Source organism: Lipotes vexillifer, unplaced genomic scaffold (assembly GCF_000442215.2).
Source record: "Lipotes vexillifer unplaced genomic scaffold, Lipotes_vexillifer_v1.1 scaffold54, whole genome shotgun sequence".
Taxonomy (NCBI): Eukaryota; Metazoa; Chordata; class Mammalia; order Artiodactyla; family Lipotidae; genus Lipotes; species Lipotes vexillifer.
In genome coordinates, this window is record NW_006789324.1 from 3,646,990 (window position 1) to 3,669,298 (window position 22,309).

At 38.5% G+C, this 22,309-nt stretch overlaps 1 protein-coding gene across 1 annotated transcript in view; it reads right to left on the reverse strand.

The window, feature by feature from the left end:
- Positions 1 to 22,309, reverse strand: part of CUNH1orf87 (chromosome unknown C1orf87 homolog) — a 114,853-nt gene that overhangs the window by 20,187 nt on the left and 72,357 nt on the right. Inside the window, 1 exon segment of the mRNA XM_007462579.1 lies at positions 18,543 to 18,607. Coding sequence (XP_007462641.1) covers positions 18,543 to 18,607 — 65 coding nt within the window.

Here is a 22,309-nt window from a genome sequence, read left to right on the forward strand (position 1 = left end):
AGTCAGGGAACCTGATTCCTCCAGCTCCGTTTTTCGTTCTCAAATTGCTTTGGCTATTCGGGGTCTTTTGTGTTTCCATACAAATTGTGAAAATTTTTTTTCTAGTTCTGTGAAAAACCCCATTGGTAGTTTGATAGGGATTACAGTGAATCTGTAGATTGCTTTGGGTAGTATAGTCATTTTCACAATGTTGATTCTTCCAATCCAAGTACATGGTATATCTCTCCATCTATTTGTATCATCTTTAATTTCTTTCATCAGTGGCTTATAGTTTTCTGCATACAGGTCTTTTGTCTCCTCAGGTAGGTTTATTCCTAGGTATTTTATTCGTTTTTGTTGCCATGGTAAATGGGAGTGTTTCCTTAATTTCTCTTTGAGATTTTTCATCATTAGTGTATAGGAATGTAAGATATTTCTGTGCATTAATTTTGTATCCTGCTACTTTACCAAATTCATTGATTAGCTCTAGTACTTTTCTGGTAGCATCCTTAGGATATTCTATGTATAGTATGATGTCATTTGCTAACAGTGACAGCTTTATTTCTTCTTTTCTGATTTTGATTCTTTTTATTTCTTTTTCTTCTCCGATTGCTGTGGCTAAAACTTCCAAACGATGTTGAATAATAGTGGTGAGAGTGGGCAACCTTGTCTTGTTCTTGATCTTATTGGAATTGGTTTCAGTTTCTCACCATTGAGGACGATGTTGGCTGTGGGTTTGTCACATATGGGCTTTAATATGTTCCCTCTATGCCTACTTTCTGGAGGGTTTTAATCATAAATGGGTGTTGAATTTTGTCAAAGGCTTTCCCTGCATCTATTAAGATGATCATATGGTTTTACTCCTTCAGTTTGTTAATATGGTGTATCACATTGATTGATTTGTGTATATTGAAGAATCCTTGCATTCCTGGGTTAAACCCCATTTGATCATGGTGTATGATCCTTTTAATGTGCTGTTGAATTCTGTTTGCTAGTATTTCATTGAGGATTTTTGCATCTATGTTCATCAGTGATCTTGGCCTGTAGTTTTCTTTCTTTGAGACATCTTTGTCTGGTTTTGGTATCAGGGTGATGGTGGCCTTTTAGAAAGAGTTTGGGAATGTTCCTCCTGCTATATTTTGGAAGAGTTTGAGAAGAATAGGTGTTAGCTCTTCTCTAAATGTTTGATAGAATTTGCCTGTGAAGCCATCTGGTCCTGGGCTTTTGTTTGTTGGAAGATTTTAAATCACAGGTTCAATTTCAGAACTTGTGATTGGTCTATTCATATTTTCTGTTTCTTCCTGGTTCAGTCTCAGCATGTTGTGCATTTCTAAGAATTTGTCCATTTCTTCCAGTTTGTCCATTTTATTGGCATATAGTTGCTTGTAGTAATCTCTCATGATCCTTTGTATTTCTGCAGTGTCAGTTGTTACTTCTCCTTTTTCATTTCTAATTCTATTGATTTGAGTCTTCTCCCTTTATTTCTTGACGTGGCTGGCTAATGGTTTATCAATATTTTTTATCTTCTCAAAGAACCAGCTTTTAGTTTTCTTGATCTTTGCTATTGTTTCCTCCATTTCTGTTTCGTTTATTTCTGATCTGACTTTTATGATTTCTTTCCTTCTGATATCTTTGGGTTTTCTTTGTACTTTCTCTAATTGATTTAGGTGTAAGGTTATGTTGTTTATTTGGGAAGTTTCTTGTTTCTTAAGGTAGGATTTTATTGCTATAAACTTCCCTCTTAGAACTGCTTTTGCTGCATCCCATAGGTTTTGGGTCGTCATGTGTTCATTGTTATTTGTTTCTAGGTAATTTTTGATTTCGTCTTTGATTTCTCCAGTGATCTCTGGGTTATTAAATAGTGTATTGTTTAGCCTCCATGTGTTCGTACTTTTTAGAGACCATTTCCTGTAATTGATATCTAGTCTAATAGTGTTGTGGTCAGAGAAGATACTTTATACGATTTCAATTTTCTTATATTTACCAAGGCTTGATTTGTGACCCACGATATGATCTATCCTGGAGAATGTTCCATGAGCACTTGAGAAGAAAATTGTTTTTGCATGGAAGGTTGTTTTTTGTATGGAATGCCCTATAAATATCAATTAAGTCCTTCTTGTTTAATGTATTATTTAAAGCTTGTGTTTCCTTATTTATTTTCATTTTGGATGATCTGTCCATTGGTGAAAGTGGGGTGTTAAAGTCCCCTACTATGATTGTGTTACAGTCAATTTCCCATTTTATTTGCCTTATGTATTGTGGTGCTCCTATGTTGGGTTCATAAATATTTAAAATTGTTATGTCTTCTTCTTGGATTGATCCCTTGATTATTATGTAGTGTCCTTCTTTGTCTCTTGTAATAGTCTTTGTTTTAAAGGCTATTTTGTCTGCTATGAGAATTGATACTCCAGCTTTCTTTTGATTTCCATTTGCATGGAATATCTTCTTCCATCCCCTCACTTTCAGCCTGTTTGTCTCCCTAGGTCTGAAGTGGGTCTCTTGTAGACACCATATATATGGGTCTTGTTATTGTATCCATTCAGCCAGTCTATGCATTTTGGTTGGAGCATTTAATCCTTTTATATTTAAGGTAATTATCGATATGTATATTCCTATTACCATTTTCTTAATTGTTTTGGGTTTGTTATTGTAGGTCTTTTCCTTGTCTTGTGTTACTTGCCTAGAAAAGTTCCTTTAGCATTTGTTGTAAAGCTGGTTTGGTGGTGCTGAATTCTCTTAGCTTTTGCTTGTCTGTAAAGGTATTAATTTCTCCATCAAATCTGAATGGGATCCTTGCTGTGTAGGGTAATGTTGTTTGTAGGTTTTTCCCTTTCATCAGTTCAAATATGTCCTGCCACTCCCTTCTGGCTTGCAGAATTTCTGCTGAAAGATCAGCTGTTAACCGTATGGGGATTACCTTGTATGTTATTTATTGTTTTTCCCTTGCTGCTTTTAATATTTTTTTTTTGTATTTAAGTTTTGATAGTTTGATTAATATGTGTCTTGGCATGTTTCTCCTTGGATTTATCCTATATAGGACTCTCTGTTTTTCCTGGAAGTGATTAACTATTTCCTTCCCCATATTAGGGAAGTTTTAAACTATAATCTCTTCAAATATTTTCTCAGTCCCTTTCTTTTTCTCTTTTCCTTCTGGGACCCCTATAATTCGAATGTTGGTGCATTTAATGTTGTCCCAGATGTCTTTCAGACTGTCCTCAATTCTTTTCATTCTTTTTTCTTTATTCTGCTCTACAGTAGTTATTTCCACCATTTTATCTTCCAGGTCACTTATCCGTTCTTCTGTCTCAGTTATTCTGCTACTGATCCCTTCTAGAGAATTTTTTATTTCATTTATTGTGTTGTTCATCATTGTTTGTTTGCTCTTTAGTTCCTCTAGGTCCTTGTTAACATCTCTTGTATTTTTTGCATACTATTTCTAAGATTTTGGATCATCTTTACTATCATCATTCTGAATTCTTTTTCAGGTAGACTGCCTATTTCCTCTTCATTTATTAGGTCTGGTGGGATTTTTACCTTGCTCCTTCATCTGCTGTGTGTTTCTCTGTCTTCTCATTTTGCTTAACTTACTGTGTTTGAGGTCTCCTTTTCACAGGCTGCAGGTTCGTAGTTCCTGCTGTTTATGGTGTCTGTCCCCAGTGGCTAAGGTTGGTTCAGTGGGTTGTGTAGGACTAGTGCCTGTGTTCTGGTGGATGAGGCTTGATCTTCTCTTTCTTGTGGGCAGGTCCACACCTGGTGATGTGTTTCAGGGTGTCTGTGACCTTATTATGATTTTAGGCAGCCTCTCTGTTGTTGAGTGGGGTTTTGTTCCTGTCTTGCTAGCTGTTTGGCATTGGGTGTCCTGCACTGTAGTTTGTTGTTTCTTGAGTGGAGCTGGGTCTTGGCCTTGAGATGGAGATCTCTGGGAGATATTCACTGTTTGATATTACATGGAGGTGGGAGGTCTCTGGTGGACCAATGTCCTGAACTTGGCTCTCCCACCTCAGAGGCACAGCCCTGACCCCTGGCTGGAGCACCAAGAGCCTGTCATCCACACAGCTCAGAATAAAAGGGAGTAAAAAATAAACAAAGAAAGGAAAAGATAAAATAAGATAAAATAAAATAAAGTTTTTAAAATAAAAATTAATTATTAAAAAAATTAAAAGTAATTAAAAAAAGAAAGAAAGAAAGAAGAGAACAACCAAACCAAAAACCAAATCCACCAATGATAACAAGCACTAAAAACTATACTAAAGAAAAAAAGAAAAGGAACAAAAAATGGACAGACAGAACCCTAGGATAAATGGTAAAAGCAAAGCTATACAGATAAAATCACACAGAGAAGCATACACATGCACACTCAAAAAAAGAGAAAAAGGGGAAAAAAATATATATATATTGCTGCTTCCAAAGTCCAGCTCCTCAATTTGGGATGATTCGCTGTCTATTCAGGTATTCCACAGATGCAGGGTACATCAAGTTGATTGTGGAGAGTTAATCCACTGCTCCTGAGGCTGCTGGGAGAGATTTCCCTTTCTCTTCTTTCTTTGCACAGCTCCCTGGGTTCAGCTTTGGATTTGGCCCCGCCTCTGCATGTAGATCATCTGAGGGTGTCTGTTCTTTTCTCAGAGTGGACAGGTTTAAAGGAGCAGCTGATTTGGGGGCTCTGGCTCACTCAGGCTTCGGGGAGGGAGGGGTATGGATGCGGGGCGAGCCTGCAGCAGCAGAGGTCGGCATGACGTTGCAACAACTTGAGGCGTGCTGTGCATTCTCCCGGGGAAGTTGTCCCTGGATCATGGGACGCTGACAGTGGCGGGCTGCACAGGCTCCTGGGAGGGGAAGTGTGGATAGTGACCTGTGGTTGCACACAGGCTTCTTGGTGGCCACAGCAACAGCCTTAGCATCTAATGCCCGTCTCTGGGGTCCGCGCTGTTAGCCGCAGCTCGCGCCGGTCTCTGGAGCTCCTTTAAGTGGCACTCTTAATCACCTCTCCTCACGCACCAGAAAACAAAGAGGCAAGAAAAAGTCTCTTTCCTCTTCGGCAGTTCCAGACTTTTTCCCGGACTCCCTCCCGGCTAGCTGTGGCGCATTAGCCCCCTTCAGGCTGTGTTCACACAGCCAACCCCAGTCCTCTCCTGGGATCCTACTGAAGCTGGAGCCTCAGCTTCCAGCCCCCACCCGTCCTGGTAGGTGAGCAGACAAGCCTCACGGGCTGGTGACTGCTGGTCGGTACTGATCCTCTGTGCGGGAATCTCTCTGTTTTGTCCTGTGCATCCCTGTTGCTGCACTCTGCTCCGTGGCGCAGAAGCTTCCCCTCCGCCACCTGCAGTCTCTGCCTATGAAGGGGCTTCCTAGTGTGTGGAAGCCTTTCCTCCTTCACAGCTCCCTCTCACTGGTGCAGGTCCCATCCCTATTCTTTTGTCTCTGTTTTTTTCTTTTGCCCTACCCAGGTACATGGGGAGTTTCTTGCCTTTTGGGATGTCTGAGGTCTTCTGCCAGTGTTCAATAGATGTTCTGTAGGGGTTGTTCCACATGTAGATGTATTTCTGATGTATTTGTGGGGAGAAAGGAGATCTCCACATCTTACTCTTCTGCCATCTTTTTTTTTTTTTTTTTTTTTTTACTCTTCTGCCATCTTGAAGCTCCTCTTGAGTTTATTTTTGTGTATAGTATTAGGGAGTGTTCTAATTTTATTCTTTTACATGTAACTGTCCAGTTTTCCCAGCAACACTTATTGAAGAGACTGTCTTTCCTCCATTGTATATTCTTGCCTCCTTTGTCACAGATTAGGTGACCAAAGTTGCATGGGTTTATCTCTGGGCTTTGTGTCCTGTTCCATTGTTATGTATTTCTGTTTTTGTGCCAGTACCATACTGTTTTGATGACTGTAGCTTTTTACTATAGCCTACAGTCAGGGAGCTTGATTCCTCCAGCTCCATTTTTCTTTGTCAAGATTGCTTTGGCTATTCGAGGTCTTTTGTTCCATATAAGTTGTAAAAGTTTTTGTTCTAATTCTGTGAAAAATGTCATTGGTAATTTGATAGGGATTGCATTGAATCTGTAGATTGCTTTGGGTAGTAGAGTCATTTTCACAATATTGATTCTTCCAATCCAAGAACATGGTATATCTTTCCATCTGTTTGTGTTGTCTTTGATTTCTTTCATCAGAATCTTATCAAAACTTATCTGATAGTTTTCTGAGTACAGGTCTTTTGCCTCCTAAGGTAGGTTGATTCCTAGGTATTTTATTCTTTTTGTTGCAGTGGTGAATGGGATTGTTTCCTTAATTTCTCTTTCTGATCTTCTGTTGTTAGTGTATATGAATGCAAGAGATTCCTGTATATTAATTTTGTATCCTGCAACTTTACCAAATTTTATTAATGAGCTCTAGTAGTTTTCCTGTAGCATCTTTAGGAGTTTCTATGTATAGTATCATGTCATCTACAGTGACAGTTTTACTTCTTCTTTTCCAATTTGGATTCCTTTTTCTTATCTGATTGCCATGGCTAGGACTTCCAAAACTATGTTGAAGAATAGTGGTGAGACTGGATATCTTTGTTTTGTTCCTGATCTTAGAGGAAATACTTTCAGCTTTTCACCATTGAGAATGATGTTTGCTGTGGGTTTGTCATATATGGGCTTTATTATGTTGAGGTAGGTTCCCTCTATGTCCCCTTTCTAGAGAGTTTTTATCATAAATCAATGTTGAATTTTGTCAAAAGCTTTTTCTGCATCTATTGAGATGATCATATGGTATTTTGTATTTTGTCTAGTCTTCTAGTTGATCTTGCCATCAGGTCCATTCTAGTCCTAAGTCTAACTTACTGATATTAAGTTTTTATGTGATAATCATACATAGAGTAAAAACAAGTTCACAGGATTTTTGTGATTCCAAATGTGAAAAGTTTTATAATATGAGGCAGTATATATAAAATGAGTCATTTTAGTCAGGTTATGATAGAATCTTTGAGTGAAAATGGGAATGAGAAAATTTACAATTCTACACACCGTAAATGAGTAGTTGTCTTTATTTTCTTATAATGCCACTTCTTTCCTTTCATGACACTTACATGTGGGGCTAGAGAACATGCAAACAAAATGGCCCACTCAGTGCCTAACAGCATTTAATAATCATAGCTCCAGCAATACTGAAATGGGAAGAGATCAAGACATTAGGTTTCTCAGTAAGCAACAGGCTATCACAACAATGCAACAACAGTACCACGATGCTCCTGTTACTCTATAAAGCATAATATTGCCTAAACTTTTTGTTTGTCAGACTCATAATCACCTATGAGATTCTAGACTCTGCTAATAGCATGTCTTTTTCTATGTTTCCTCAGTCCTAAGGATGGCAGCTTCTTCCTACAGTTACTAATCTCTGGATTACCTCATGGTCATGGGTTGAATTGTGTCCCCTAACGTAGGTACCACTGAAACCTGTTAATATGACCTTGTTTGTAAACATCATCTTCTATATGTAATCAGGTTAAGGTGATGCCATTATGGATTTGGGTGGGCCTGACGTTGAATGAACAGTAGTGTCTTTGTACAAAGATACGGGGATTAGATGCAGAGACAAAGAAGAGGCAGAGAGGAAAGAAGGCCATATGAAGACAGAGGCAGAGATTGCAGTTATGCAGTCATCAGCCAAGGAAGGCTTGGGGCCACCAGAATCTAGAAGAGGCAAGGAAAGACTCTTTCCTATAGCCTTGAGAGGTAGCATGGCCCTTCTGATACCTTGATTTCAGACTTCTAGTCTCAGAACCATGAGAGAAGAAATTTCTGTTATTTTAAGCCACCCAGTTTGTGGTACTTTGTTAATGACAAATGCCCTAGGGAAATGAATACACTCACCATCCTCTTTTTGCTCTTTCAGTCTTCTATCAATAATATTGGTAATAACCAATCTCTCAATCCACTGCTATAAATTCCCTCTGTTTGAAATACCTAGTGAGGTATCTGGTTTTACCACTGGAATGTAAACTGTTATACTACACTTCCCCTCAAATTCTCAGTACCTTGTATCTTGATCCAAAGGGTAATCACCAAACAGCTGATGGATGTAGTAAATAGAGAATTGCAACAACAAATTAATATCAATGCATATTTTTTCACTTGTCATATATAACACTTGCTAATTGCTAAATATTTTGCCCAATTCATCTTTATCATTTCACTTAATAATATGTCTTGGAAATCTTCCTGTATCAGACCAGCCATGTTATTTTACAGCTGTATAGTTTTATCAATTGGATAGACTGTAATTTACTTAAATGGTGCCTGAAGGATCCTTTCATTGTTTCCATCTTCTGTTTTTCTTTTAGGTTCTTATCAGTTATCTATTTTATACATATTAGTTTATATAATCCAATCTCCCAATTCAACCCCACCCCCACCCCGCTTTCCCACCTTGGTGTCCATATGTTTGTTCTTTACATCTGTGTCTCTATTTCTGTCTTGCAAACTGGTTCATCTGTACCATTTTTCTAGATTCCACATATATGCATTAATATACAGTATTTGTTTTTCTCTCCCTGACTTACTTTACTCTGTATGACAGTCTCTAGGTCCATCCACGTCTCTACAAATGACCCAATTTTGTTCCTTTTTATGGCTGAGTAATATTCCATTGTATATATGGACCATTTCTTCTTTATCCATTCATCTGTTGATGGGCATTTAGGTTGCCTCCATGACCTGGCTATTGTAAATAGTGCTGCAATGAACATTGGGGTGCATATGCCTTTGTGAATTACGTTTTTCTCTTGGTATATGCCCAGTAGTGGGATTGTTGGGTGATATGGTAATTCTATTTTTAGTTTTTTAAGGACCCTCCATACTGTTCTCCACACTGATGTATCAATTTACATTCCCACCAACAGTGCAAGAGGGCTCCCTTTTCTCCACACCCTCTCCAGCATTTGTTGTTTGTAGATTTTCTGATGATGCTCATTCTAACTGGTGTGAGGTGATACCTCATTGTAGTTTTGATTTGCATTTCTCTAATAATTTTAAGTTGCTTCCCATTTGTTTATTTTTGTTTTTATTTCCATTACTCTAGGAGATGGGTCAAAAAGGAGCTTGCTGTGATTTATGTCAAAGACTGTTCTTCCTATGTTTTCCTCTAAGAGTTTTATAGTTTCTGGTCTTACATTTAGGTCTTTAATCCATTTTGAGTTTATTTTTGTATATAGTGCTAGGGAGTGTTCTAATTTCATTCTTTTACATGTAGCTGTTCAGTTTTCCAAGCACCACTTATTGAAGAGACTGTCTTTTCTCCATTGTATATCCTTGCCTCCTTTGTCGTACATTAGTTGACCATAGGTGCATGGGTTTATCTTTGGGCTTTCTATCCTGTTGCATTGATCTGTATTTCGGTTTTTGTGCCAGTACAATATTGTCTTGATTACTGTAGCTTTGTAGTATAGTCTGAAGTCAGGGAGTCTGATTCCTCTAGCTCCATTTTTCTTCCCCAAGTTTGCTCTGGCTTTTCATGGTCTTTTTTATCTCCATAGAAATTTTAAGATTTTTTTGTCCTAGTTCTATAAAAAATGCCATTGGTAATTTGATAGAGGTTGCATTGAATCTGTAGATTGCTTTGGGTAGCATAGTCATTTTCACAATATTGATTCTTTCAATTCAAGAACATGGTATATCGCTCCATCTGTTTGTGTCATCTTTGATTTCTTTTATCAGTGTCTTATAGTTTTCTGAGTACCGTTCTTTTACCTCCTTAGGTAGGTTTATTCCTAGGTATTTTATTCTTTTTGTTGCAATGGAGAATGGGATCATTTCCTTAATTCCACTTTCTGATCTTTCATTGTTAGTGTATAGGAATACAAGGGATTTCTGCCAATTAATTTTGTATCCTGAAGCTTTACCAAATTCATTGATTAGCTCTAGTAGTCTTCTGGTAGCATCTTTAGGATTTTCTATGTATAGTATCATGTCACCTGCAAACAGTGGCCATTTTACTTCTTCTTTTCCAATTTGGATTCCTTTTATTTCTTTTTCTTCTCTGATTGCCATGGCTAGAACTTCCAAAACTATGTTGAATAATAGTGGTGAGAGTGGACATCTTTGTCTTGTTCCTTATCTTAGAGGAAATGCTTTCAGTTTTTCACCATTGAGAATGATATTTGCTGTAGGTTTGTTGTATATGGCCTTTATTATGTTTAGGTAGGTTCTCTCAATGCCTACTTTCTGGAGAGTTTTTATCATAAATGGGTGTTGAATTTTGTCCAAAGCTTTTTCTGCATCTATTGAGATGATCATATATGTTTTTTATCCTTCAATTTGTTAATATGGTGTGTCACATTGACTGATTTGCATATATTGAATAATCCTTGCATCCCTGGGATAAATCCCACTTGATCATGGTGTATGATCCTTTTAATGTGTTGTTGGATTCTATTTGCTAGTATTTTGTTGAGGATTTCTTTTTTTAACATCTTTATTGGAGTATAATTGTGTTACAATGTTGTGTTAGTTTCTGCTTTATAACAAAGTAAATCAGTTATACATATACATATGTTCCCATATCTCTTCCCTCTTGTGTCTCCCTCCCTCCCACCCTCCCTATCCCACCCCTCTAGGTGGTCAGAAACCACCTAGCTGATCTCCCTGTGCTATGCGGCTACTTCCCACTAGCTATCTATTTTACGTTTGGTAGTGTATATATGTCCATGCCACTCTCTCACTTTGTCACAGCTTGCCCTTCCCCCCTCCCCATATCCTCAAGTCCAGTAGGTCTGGACTAGTAGGTCTGTGTCTTTATTCCCATCTTACCCCTAGGTTCTTCATGACATTTATTTTTATTTTTTTCTTAGATTCCATATATATGTGTTAGCATATGGTATTTGTTTTTCTCTTTCTGACTTACTTCACTCTGTATGACAGACTGTAGGTCCATCCACCTCACTACAAATAATTCAATTTTGTTTCTTTTTATGGCTGAGTAATATTCCATTGTATATATGTGCTGCTCCTCTTTATCCATTAATCTGTTGATGGACATTTAGGTTGCTTCCATATCCTGGCTATTGTACATAGAGCTGCAGTGAACATTTTGGTACATGAATCTTTTTTCTTTTTTGTGGTATGCGGGCCTCTCACTGTTGTGGCCTCTCCCATTGTGGAACACAGGCTCTGGATGCGCAGGCTCAGAGGCCATGGCTCACTGGCCCAGCCACTCCGCAGCATGTGGGATCCTCCCGGACGGGGGCACAAACCCGTGTCCCCTGCATCGGCAGGCGGACTCTCAAACACTGCACCACCAGGGAAGCCCCAAGTACATGACTCTTTTTGAATTATGGTTTTCTCAGCGTATATGCCCAGTAGTGGGATTGCTGGGTCATATGGTAGTTCTATTTTTAGTTATTTAAGGAACCTCCATACTGTTCTCTATAGTGGCTGTATCAATGTACATTCCCATCAACAGTGCAAGCGGGTTCCCTTTTCTCCACACCTTCTCCAGCATTTATTGTTTGTAGAATTTTTGATGATGGCCATTCTGACTGGTGTGAGATGATATCTCATTGTAGTTTTGCTTTGCATTTCTCTAATGATTAATGATGTTGAGCATTCTTTCATGTGTTTGTTAGCAATCTGTGTATCTTCTTTGGAGAAATGTCTATTTAGGTCTTCTGTCCATTTATGGATTGGCTTGTTTGTTTTTTTGGTATTGAGGTCCTTGAGCTGCTTGTTAATTTTGGACATTAATCCTTTGTCACTTGCTTCATTTGCAAATATTTTCTCCCATTCTGAGGGTGGTCTTTGGTCTTGTTTATGGTTTCCTTTGCTGAGCAAAATCTTTTAAGTTTCATTAGGTCCCATTTGTTTATTACTGGTTTTATTTCCATTTCTCTAGGAGGTGGGTCAAAAAGGATCTTGCTGTGATTTATATCATAGAGTGTTATACCTATGTTTTTCTCTAAGGGTTTGATAGTGTCTGGTCTTACATTTAGGTTTTTAATCCATTTTGAGCTTATTTTTGTGTATGGTGTTAGGGAGTGTTCTAATTTCATACTTTTACATGTACCTGTCCAGTTTTCCCAGCACCACTTATTGAAGAGGGTGTCTTTTCTCCACTGTATATTCTTGCCTCCTTTATCAAAGATAAGGTGACCATATGTGCATGGGTTTATCTCTGGGCTTTCTATCCTGTTCCATTGATCTATATTTCTGTTTTTGTGCCAGTACCATACTGTCTTGATTACTGTAGCTTTGTAGTATACTCTGAAGTCCAGGAGCCTGATTCCTCTAGCTCCATTTTTCATTCTCAAGATTGCTTAGACTATTCGGGGTCTTTTGTGTTTCCATACAAATTGTGAAATTTTTTGTTCTAGTTCTGTGAAAAATGCCAGTGGTAGTTTGATAGGGATTTCATTGAATCTGTAGATTGCTTTGATTAGTAGAATTTTTTTCACAATGTTGATTCTTCCAATCCAAGAACATGGTATATCTCTCCATCTATTTGTATCATCTTTAATTTCTTTCATCAGTGTCTTATAATTTTCTGCATACAGGTCTTTTGTCTCCTTAGGTAGGTTTATTCCTAGATATTTTATTCTTTTTGTTGCAATGGTAAATGGGAATGTTTTCTTGATTTCACTTTCAGATTTTTCATCATTAGTGTATAGGAATGCCAGAGATTTATGTGCATTAAGTTTGTATCCTGCTACTTTACCAAATTCATTGCTTAGCTCTAGTAGTTTTCTGGTAGCATCTTTAGGATTCTCTATGTATAGTATCATGTTATCTGCAAACAGTGACAACTTTAATTCTTCTTTTCTGATTTCGATTCCTTTTATTTCCTTTTCTTCTCTGATTGCTATGGCTAAAACTTCCAAAACTATGTTGAATAATAGTGGTGAGAGTGAGCAACTTCGTCTTGTTCCTGATCTTAGTGGAAATTCTTTCAGTTTTTTTACCATTGAGAACCATGTTGGCTATGGGTTTGTCATATATGGCCTTTATTATGTTGAACAAAGTTCCCTCTATGCCTACTTTCTGCAGGGTTTTTACCATAAATGGATGTTGAATTTTGTCAAAAGCTTTCTCAGCATCTATTGAGATGATCATATGGTTTTTTTCCTTCAATTTGTTAATATGGTGTATCACGTTGATTGATTTGTGTATATTGAAGAATCCTTGTATTCCTAGAATAAACCCCACTTGGTCATGGTGTATGATCCTTTTAATGTTCTGTTGGATTCTGTCTGCCCGTATTTTGTTGAGGATTTTTGCGTCTATGTTCATCAGTGATATTGGCCTGTAGTTTTCTTTCTTTGGGACATCTTTGTCTGATTTTGGTATCAGGGTGATGGTGGCCTCATAGAATGAGTTTGTGTGTGTTCCTCCCTCTGCTATATTTTGGAAGTTTTTGAGAAGGATAGGTGTTAGCTCTTCTCTAAATTTTGATAGAATTCACCTGTGAAGCCATCTGGTCCTGGGCTTTTGTTTGTTGGAAGATTTTTAATGACAGTCTCAATTTCAGTGCTTGTGATTGGTGTGTTCATATTTTCTGTTTCTTCCTGGTTCGGTCTCGGCATGTTGTGCATTTCTAAGAATTTGTCCATTTCTTCCAGATTGTCCATTTTATTGGCATAGAGTTCCTTGTAGTAATCTCTCATGATCTTTTGTATTGCTGCAGTGTCAGTTGTTATTTCTCCTTTTTCATTTCTAATTCTATTGATTTGAGTCTTCTCCCGTTTTTTCTAGTGAGTCTGGCTAATGGTTTACCAATTTTGTTTATCTTCTCAAAGAACTAGCTTTTAGTTTTATTGATCTTTGCTATCGTTTCCTTCATTTCTTTTTCATTTATTTCTGATCTAATCTTTATGATTTCTTTCCTTCTGCTATCTTTGGGTTTTGTTTTTTGTTCTTCTTTCTCTAATTGCTTTAGGTGCAAGGTTAGGTTGTTTATTTGAGATGTTTCATGTTTCTTAAGGTAGGATTGTATTGCTATAAACTTTCCTCTTAGAACTGCTTTTGCTGCGTCCCGTCAGTTTTGCATCATTGTGTCTCCATTGTCATTTGTTTCTAGGTATTTTTTGATTTCCTCTTTGATTTTTTCAGTGATCCCTTCGTTATTAAGTAGTGTATTGTTTAGCCTCCATGTGTTTGTATGTTTTACAGATCTTTTCCTGTAATTGATATTAGCCTCATAGCCTTGTGGTTGGAAAAGATACTTGGTATGATTTCAATTTTCTTAAATTTACCAAGGCTTGATTTGTGACCCAAGATAGGATCTATCCTGGAGAATGTTCCATGAGCACTTGAGAAAAATGCGTATTCTTTTGTTTTTGGATGGAATGCCCTATAAATATCCATGAAGTACATCTTGTTTAATGTATCATTTAAACTCACCATTTCCTTATTTATTTTCATTTTGGATGATCTGTCCATTGGTGAAAGTGGCATGTTAAAGCCCCTTCTATGATTGTGTTACTGTCAATATCCCCTTTTATGGCTGTTAGTATTTGCCTTATGTATTGAGGTGCTCCTATGTTGGTTGCATAAATATTTACAATTGTTACATCTTCTTGGATCAATCACTTGATCATTATGTAGTGTCCCTCTTTGTCTCATGTAATAGTCTTTCTTTTAAAGTCTATTTTGTCTGATATGAGAATTGCTACTCCATCTGTCTTCTGATTTCCATTTGCATAAAATATCTTTTTCCATCCCCTCACCTCAGTCTGTATGTGTCTCTAGGTCTGAAATGGGTCTCTTGTAGTCAGCAGATATATGGGTGTTGTTTTTGGATCCTTTCAGCCAGTCTGTGTTGTTGGTGGGAGCATTTAATCCATTTACATTTAAGATAATTATCGATATGTATATTCCTATTCTCATTTTCTTAAGTGTTTTGGGTTGTTATTGTAGGTCTTTTCCTTCTCTTGTGTTTCTTGCCTAGAGGAGTTCCTTTAACATTTGGTGTAAAGCTGGTTTGGTGGTGCTGAATTCTCTCAGCTTTTGCTTATCTGTAAAGGTTTTAATTTCTCCATCAAATCTGAATGAGATCCTTGCTGGGTAGAGTAATCTTGGTTGAGGGTTTTCTCCTTCATCACTTTAAATATGTCATGCCAGTCCCTTCTGGCTTGCAGAGTTTCTGCTGAAAGATCAGCTGTTAACCTTATGGGGATTCCCTTGTGTGTTATTTGCTGTTTTTCCCTTGCTACTTTTAATATGTTTTCTTTGTATTTAATTTTTGATAGTTTGAGTAATATGTGTCTTGGCATGTTTCTCCTTGGATTTGTCCTGTATGGGACCCTGTGCTTCCTGGAAGTGATTAACTATTTCCTTTCCCATATTAGGGAAGTTTTCAACTATAATCTCTTCAAATATTTCTCAGTCTCTTTCTTTTACTGTTCTTCTTCTGGAACCCCTATAATTCGAATGTTGGTGTGTTTAATGTTGTCCCAGAGGTCTCTGAGACTGTCCTCAATTCTTTTCATTCTTTTTTCTTTATTCTGCTCTGCAGTAGTTATTTCCACTGTTTTATCTTCTAGGTCACTTATCCGTTCTTCTGCCTCAGTTATTCTGCTATTGATCCCTTCTAGAGTATTTTTTATTTTATTTATTGTGTTGCTCATCATTGCTTGTTTAGTCTTTAGTTCTTCTAGGTTCTTGTTAAATGTTTCTTGCCTTTTCTCTATTCTATTTCCAGGATTTTGGATCATCTTTACTATCATTATTCTGAATTCTTTTTCAGGTAGACTGCCTATTTCCTCTTCATTTGTTAGGTCTGGTGGGTTTTTACCTTTCTCCTTCATCTGCTGTGTGTTTTTCTGTCTTTTCATTTTGCTTATTGTACTGTGTTTGGTGTATCCTTTTCAAAGGCTGCAGGTTCGTAGTTCCCATTGTTTTTGGTTTTTGTCCCCAGTGGCTAAGATTGGTTCAGTGGGTTGTGTAGGTTTCCTGGTGGAGGGGACTAGTGCCTGTGTTCTGCTGGATGTGGCTGGATCTTGTCTTTCTGGTGGGCAGGTCCATGTCTGGAGGTGTGTTTTGGGGTGTCTGTGGCCGTATTATGATTTTAGGCAGCCTCTCTGCTAATGGATGGGGCTGTGTCCCTGTCTTGCTTGTTGTTTGGCATAGGATGTCCAGCACTGTAGCTTGCTGGTCATTGAGTAAAGCTGGGTCTTGGCATTGAGATGGACATCTCTGGGAGATATTCACCATTTGATATTACATGGAGCTGGGAGGTGTCTTGTGGACCAGTGTCCTGAAGTTGGCTCTCCCACCTCAGTGGCACAGTCCTGACGCCCGGCTGGAGCACCAAGACCCTGTTCTCCACACGGATCAGAATAAAAGGCTGAAAAAATAGAAAGAAAGAAAGAAAGAAAGAGGATAAAATAAAATAAAGTAAGATAAAATAAAGTTATTAAAATAAATAATAAATATTAAGAAAAAAAATTTTTAAAGTAAAACAAACTAAAAACGGATGGACACAACCCTAGGACAAATGGTGAAAGCAAAGCTATACAGACAAAATCTCACACAGAAGCATATACATACACACTCACAAAAAGTGGAAAAGGGGAAAAAATAATCTGTCTTGCTCTCAAAGTCCACCTTCTCAATTTGGGATGATTTCTTGTCTATTCCGGTATTCCACAGATGCAGGGTACATGAATTTATTTGTGGAGCTTTAATCCACTGTCTGAGGCTGCTGGGAGAAATTTCCCTTTCTCTTCTTTGTTCGTACAGCTCCCGGGGTTCAGCTTTGGATTTGGCCCCGCCTCTGCGTGTAGGTTGCCTGAGGGCATCTGTTCTTCGCTCAGACAGGACGAGGTTAAAGGAGCGACTGACTTGGGAGTTCTGGCTCAGTCATGCCGGGGGGAGGGAGGGGTACGGATGCGGGGCCAGCCTGCGGTGGCAGAGGCCAGCGTGACATTGCACCAGCCTGAGGTGCACAGTGCATTCTCCCGGGGAAGTTGTCCCTGGATCACGGGATCCTGGCAGCGGCGGGCTGCACAGGCTCCCCGGAAGGGAGGTGTGGTTAGTGACCTGTGCTCGCACATAGGTTTCTTGGCGGCAGCAGCAGCCGCCTTAGCGTCTCATGCCCGTCTCTGGGGTCTGTGCTGATAGACGTGGCTCGCGCCCGTCTCTGGAGCTCCTTTAAGCAGAGCTCTTAATCCCCTCTCCTCGCGCACCAGGAAACAAAGAGGCAAGAAAAAGTCTCTTGCCTCTTTGGCAGCTGAAGACTTTTTCCGGACCCCCTCCCGGCTAGCTGTAGTGCACTAGCCCCCTTCAGGCTGTGTTCACGCCGCCTACCCCAGTCCTCCCTGCGCTCCGACCGAAGCCCGAGCCCGTCCCGGCGGGTGAGCAGACAAGCCTATTGGGCTGGTGAGTTCTGGTCGGCACCGATCCTCTGTGCGGGAATCGCTCCGCTTTGCCCTCCGCAGCCCTGTTGCTGCGCTCTCCTCCGTGACTCCGAAGCTCCCGCCCTCCACCACTCTCAGTCTCCGCCCGCGAAGGGTCTTCCTAGTGTGTGGAGACCTTTCCTCCTTCACAGCTGCCTCCCACTGGTGCAGGTCCCGTCCCTATCCTTTTGTCTCTGTTTATTCTTTTTTCTTTTGCCCTACCCAGGTACGTGGGGAATTTCTTGCCTTTTGGGAGGTCTGAGTCTTCTGCCAGCGTTCAGTGGGTGTTCTATAGGAGCAGTTCCACATGTAAATTTATTTCTGATGTATCTGTGGGGAGGAAGTTGATCTCATCTTACTCTTCCACTATCTTTTCAAATCCTGTTGAGGAATTTTGCATCTATATTCATCAGTGATATTGGTCTGTAATTTTCTTTCTTTATAGTATTTTTGTCTGGTTTTGGTATCAGGATAATGGTGGTCTCGTGAGTGTTCCTTCCCCTGCAATTTTTGGAAGAGTTTGAGAAGGATGGGAGTTAGCTCTTCTCTAAATGTTTGATTGAATTCACCTGTGAAGCCATCTGGTCCTGGACTTTTGTTTGTTGGAAGATTTTTAATCACATTTTCAATTTCATTACTTGTGATTGGTCTGTTCATATTTTCTATTTCTTCCTGGTTCAGTCTTGGAAGGTTATACCTTTCTAAGAATTTGTCCATTTCTTCCAGGTTGTCCATTTTATTGACATAGAGTTGCTTGTACTGGTCTCTTTTAAAATGTGTACAGAAAGTTGGTTCACTAAACATATATGTATATAAATCTTGGAGAGTCCTTTGGTGAGATATTAGTAGGATAAGTACCTAACTACAGGATTCTCAGATCTAAGGGACTGTACAACTGAAATTCTAATAAGGAATATCAACTTCTTTTATAAATGTGCTGCATTCGTCTTAAAGGGCTATCACTAGAGACTGCTTCATGTTATAATACAACTTGGAGAATTATGCCTTTTACAACCCAACTGACCTAAAGGATAGCCATCAAGGAAAACTTCACTCTTATTTTTTCTTCACTGGTAAGCCATTTACATTTCTGGGAGCAATGAGATGAAACCCAACAAACAAACCATTGGGGTAAGTCACAGCCTCAACTAGAGCTCTGGGAATAGGTCTCTTGAGGAACAAAATAACCAAACTCACTGGGAGGCAAATCAGATGACAAATAAGATGAAGCTCTGTTCAACAACTCAACAAAATTCTGCCATCTGTGAAAGAAAAGGAAACATAATACCTGTGATCAATGTGGGAAGCTCTGGAAGAATGTGCAATAAAGCTTAAAGCTTATACAGATAGTGATATTAAAGGAGTTTTTTGATGTCTGTATCATTTGGGGTGCAGTGAAGGAAACACAAGCTACTTTAGGTATCTCTACTAGAAATGGAAATTAGGCACTCACAAAATTATAGCAGGGGCTAGTAGAATGGAAGTTGGTGTCTGCTGCTGGGCTAAGGGTTAGGCCTCCGAAGATATAGTCCAGAGTCCAGGGAACTGCAGGAAATTCTGGCTGATGTCTCAGGTGCCCTTGGCCATGAGTTTGGTGATTAGGCAGTATATAGGGCATTCTGGCCACCAGAAAAACTGATGTCTGCCAGGGTTATTGGAGTTGCTACTACTGCAGAAAAATAATAAATACTTATAATGTCCCTGCCTCTATCCCCAGTCTTCCTGCCTTTGAAATCTCATGCAGTTGCATCTCAGTGATGGAACTTAAATCAATTCCAGAACCTCAATTTTTAAGGGCGCTTTGGAAATGTTCTTTTTAGCCTTCCTAAGTGTGGGAAGTATTACAACATAGGAAAGAACATAGAAGGGGATAGAAATGGGTGCTCAGTGCAAATAGATATTCAGTGAAGTCCCCAAGCAGAAATTGCATTGAAGAATGTGTGAGCACTTGACAATCAGGGAGTTATTTAAAACTTACAAGTACTTTAGGAATACTTTGGTAGTGAGAGTCACTTATATTTGCTTGCCCAACATCCATTCTCCATTTATATAAAAATATGTTTCTCTGTGGTAATGGGCTACAATCTATGTCCCATACCCTCCCCTAGACAGTGTTGTGACCCACTCAGTCTAATTAATCTCAATCTATCACTTCACTTTCCCTATCCCTCCCTCCCTCCCTTCTTCCCTCTCTCCCACTCTCTGTCTCTGTGTCTCTTATTAATTTTTGTTTCTGGTGCTTCCTGAAGTTTCATTTCCCCTGATTTTGTGTGTAACTCAATATCCTTTCAAAAATATTTCTTTTTGCTTATGTTAGCAAAAAACAGTTTCTGCTTCTAGCAACCAAACTACAACTGATAAGAATTTTTATCACCTCTTTGCCCATCAGAAGTCAAAGCAAATTTAAAGAGCCAATTGTGAGAATATGTCCTGTGTTTTCTAGGAGAGTTTTAATGCCAGGTGATTTTATACTTTTTATTTTTATTTATTTTTTAATGGAAGTATAGTTGATTTACAGTGTTGTGTTAGTTTCAGGTGTATAGCAAAGTTACTCAGTTTTATTTTATTCAGTTTTCTTTTTCAGATTCTTTTTCCTTATAGGTTACTACAAAATATTGAGTATAGTTCCCTGTGCTATACAATAAGTCCTTGTTGGTTATCTATTTCATACATAGTAGTGTGCACATGTTAATCCCAAACTCCTAATTTATTGCTCCCAACCTCTTCCCCTTTGGTAACCATAAGTTGTTTTTCTATGTCTATGGGTCTATTTAAGTTCATTTGTGCCATTTTTTAAAAGATGCCACATATAAGCAATATCATATGATATTTCTCTTTCTCTGTCTGGCTTACTTTGCTTAGTATGATAACCTCCAGGTATATCCATGTTGCTGCAAATGGCATTATTTCATTCTTTTTTATGGCTGAGTAATATTCCATTATATATATATATATACCACATCTTCTTTATCCATTCATCTGTCGATGGACATTTAGGTTGCTTCTGCCTTCTGGCTGTTGTAAATAATGCTGCAATGAACAGTGTGGTGTACGTATCTTTTCAAATTCTGGTTTTCTCTGGATATACGCCCAGGAGTGGGATTGCTGAATCATAGGGTAGCTCTATTTTTAGTTTTTTAAGGAACCTCCATAAATTCATTAGATACATAACTAGTTTGTTTTGCTTATACCTCATAAAACTTTTTCTATACATGGTATCACAGATCAGAAAAGTTCTTTGTCAGTATAGAAAATATGACCTCCAGAGCTTCATGTCACTTTAGGCACAAGAATAGATAAGGCATAGCTATACAGAACCACAAGCCAGATAAGCTGATGACTATATCAGCTGCTGAAAGGCTAGGTGGGGAAAAGAAAGTTGGAGAAGTAGCACTCTGAAGGAATATTAATACACATACAAAGATCTGATATTAGCACAGATCTGGAAATGAACTGCAGTAGAAGCATCTCCTGTCGTCTACACTTCCTGCAATTCCCTCCTCTTAGGAGGGCCAGGTTTATGCCTACAGCATCTTCTGACCCATTGAACGACAACACAACAAAAACCTAAATACATTTATATTTCCACATTGCATAACATTCATTTTCAGAACTGTTAGGAGTTAGCAAATATTCAGTAAGGGCTCTGGACAAGATGGCACCAGAAACTCTCCTTCCCCTTCTTGAATTTTTGCTGATAGCAGGGGAGGGAGACTGCAGGAAATTTTTCTAAGTACTGAACTTGGACACTGCCTGATTTAAGTGGTATATAGGACTTAAGTGACCAATGAAATCCTTTAGATCCTCTAATAAAATACCTTCTTTATTCCATACTCTTTATATTACTCTAGGACCTTCAAAGAGCCATTGACAATTTAAGTGTGAGAATGGGTTCCTGTTGCCATAAAAGGCAAGTGTAATTCTAATCACAGTACCAGGTGCCAAACTCTTCATGTTGAGTCAGAGAGGTCAGGATTGAAGGACAAGGTCTGTGAGCCTGATTGTAGATTCAGGCAGATCTGCGTTCAAATTCTAACTTCATCCAAACTTAAGTTAAAATGGCCTTTAATTAGCATTCTGAGTACTTTGTGTGCATTCTCTCATTTAATTGAGACAACCATCTTATTAGACATGTAAATGACTTGCCTATGGACACGCTGATCAATGGAGGAGCCACGATTTAAACCCTGACTGTCTGACTCCAAATCCTGCACCCTTAACCATTGTACTCTATGGCCTTACACATGAATGTAATATAACTTGGTTTCAGTTACATTTTTCCCCCCCTTTGGAATTCCATGAATATGGTTTCAGTGTCTTCTGATATCTACTATTGCAGAAGTTGTTTTTTCTTTTTTTTTTTACTTTAAGTTAAACATCTTTATTATGGTGTTTAAATGCCAGATTGAAAGAAACATACTACAGTTGACCCTTGAACAGTGCACTGGAGGTTGGGGTGTGTTAGGGGCGCTGACCCTCTGCCCAGTCAGAAATTCATGTATAATTTATAGTTGGCCCTCCATATTAGTGATTCCTCCTTTCCACTTGTCCACATTACTAAAGTTTGAAGTCAGTCTGATTTGGATTCACTTATAATTATTTTTTTCATTAATTTGCTTTGGTTTAGTTTTGTTTTGGCTGCATCCTTAAATAATTTTCTTTGTCTCTGTAGCACAAAAGTTTTGTCAGGAGGGACATGGATACTTTTTTTCTTAATTTAGTTTAGATCATAACGAATCCATTCAGTCTGTACACAGAGGGTTTTTCTTTTTCCCATCTCTGCAAAATTTCTTCAGCTTTGACTTTTGGTTTTATTTCTTGTCCAATTCTTCTAGTTTCTTATTCCACAATTTCAGGGCATCTTAGGTTCAATTTCTATTTTTATTCTTCTATCTCTACTATCCGTTTTCATTTTTTTCTGTTCTTTTTCTCTAGATTTTGTGGAAACCTCTCAAGTTTGACAT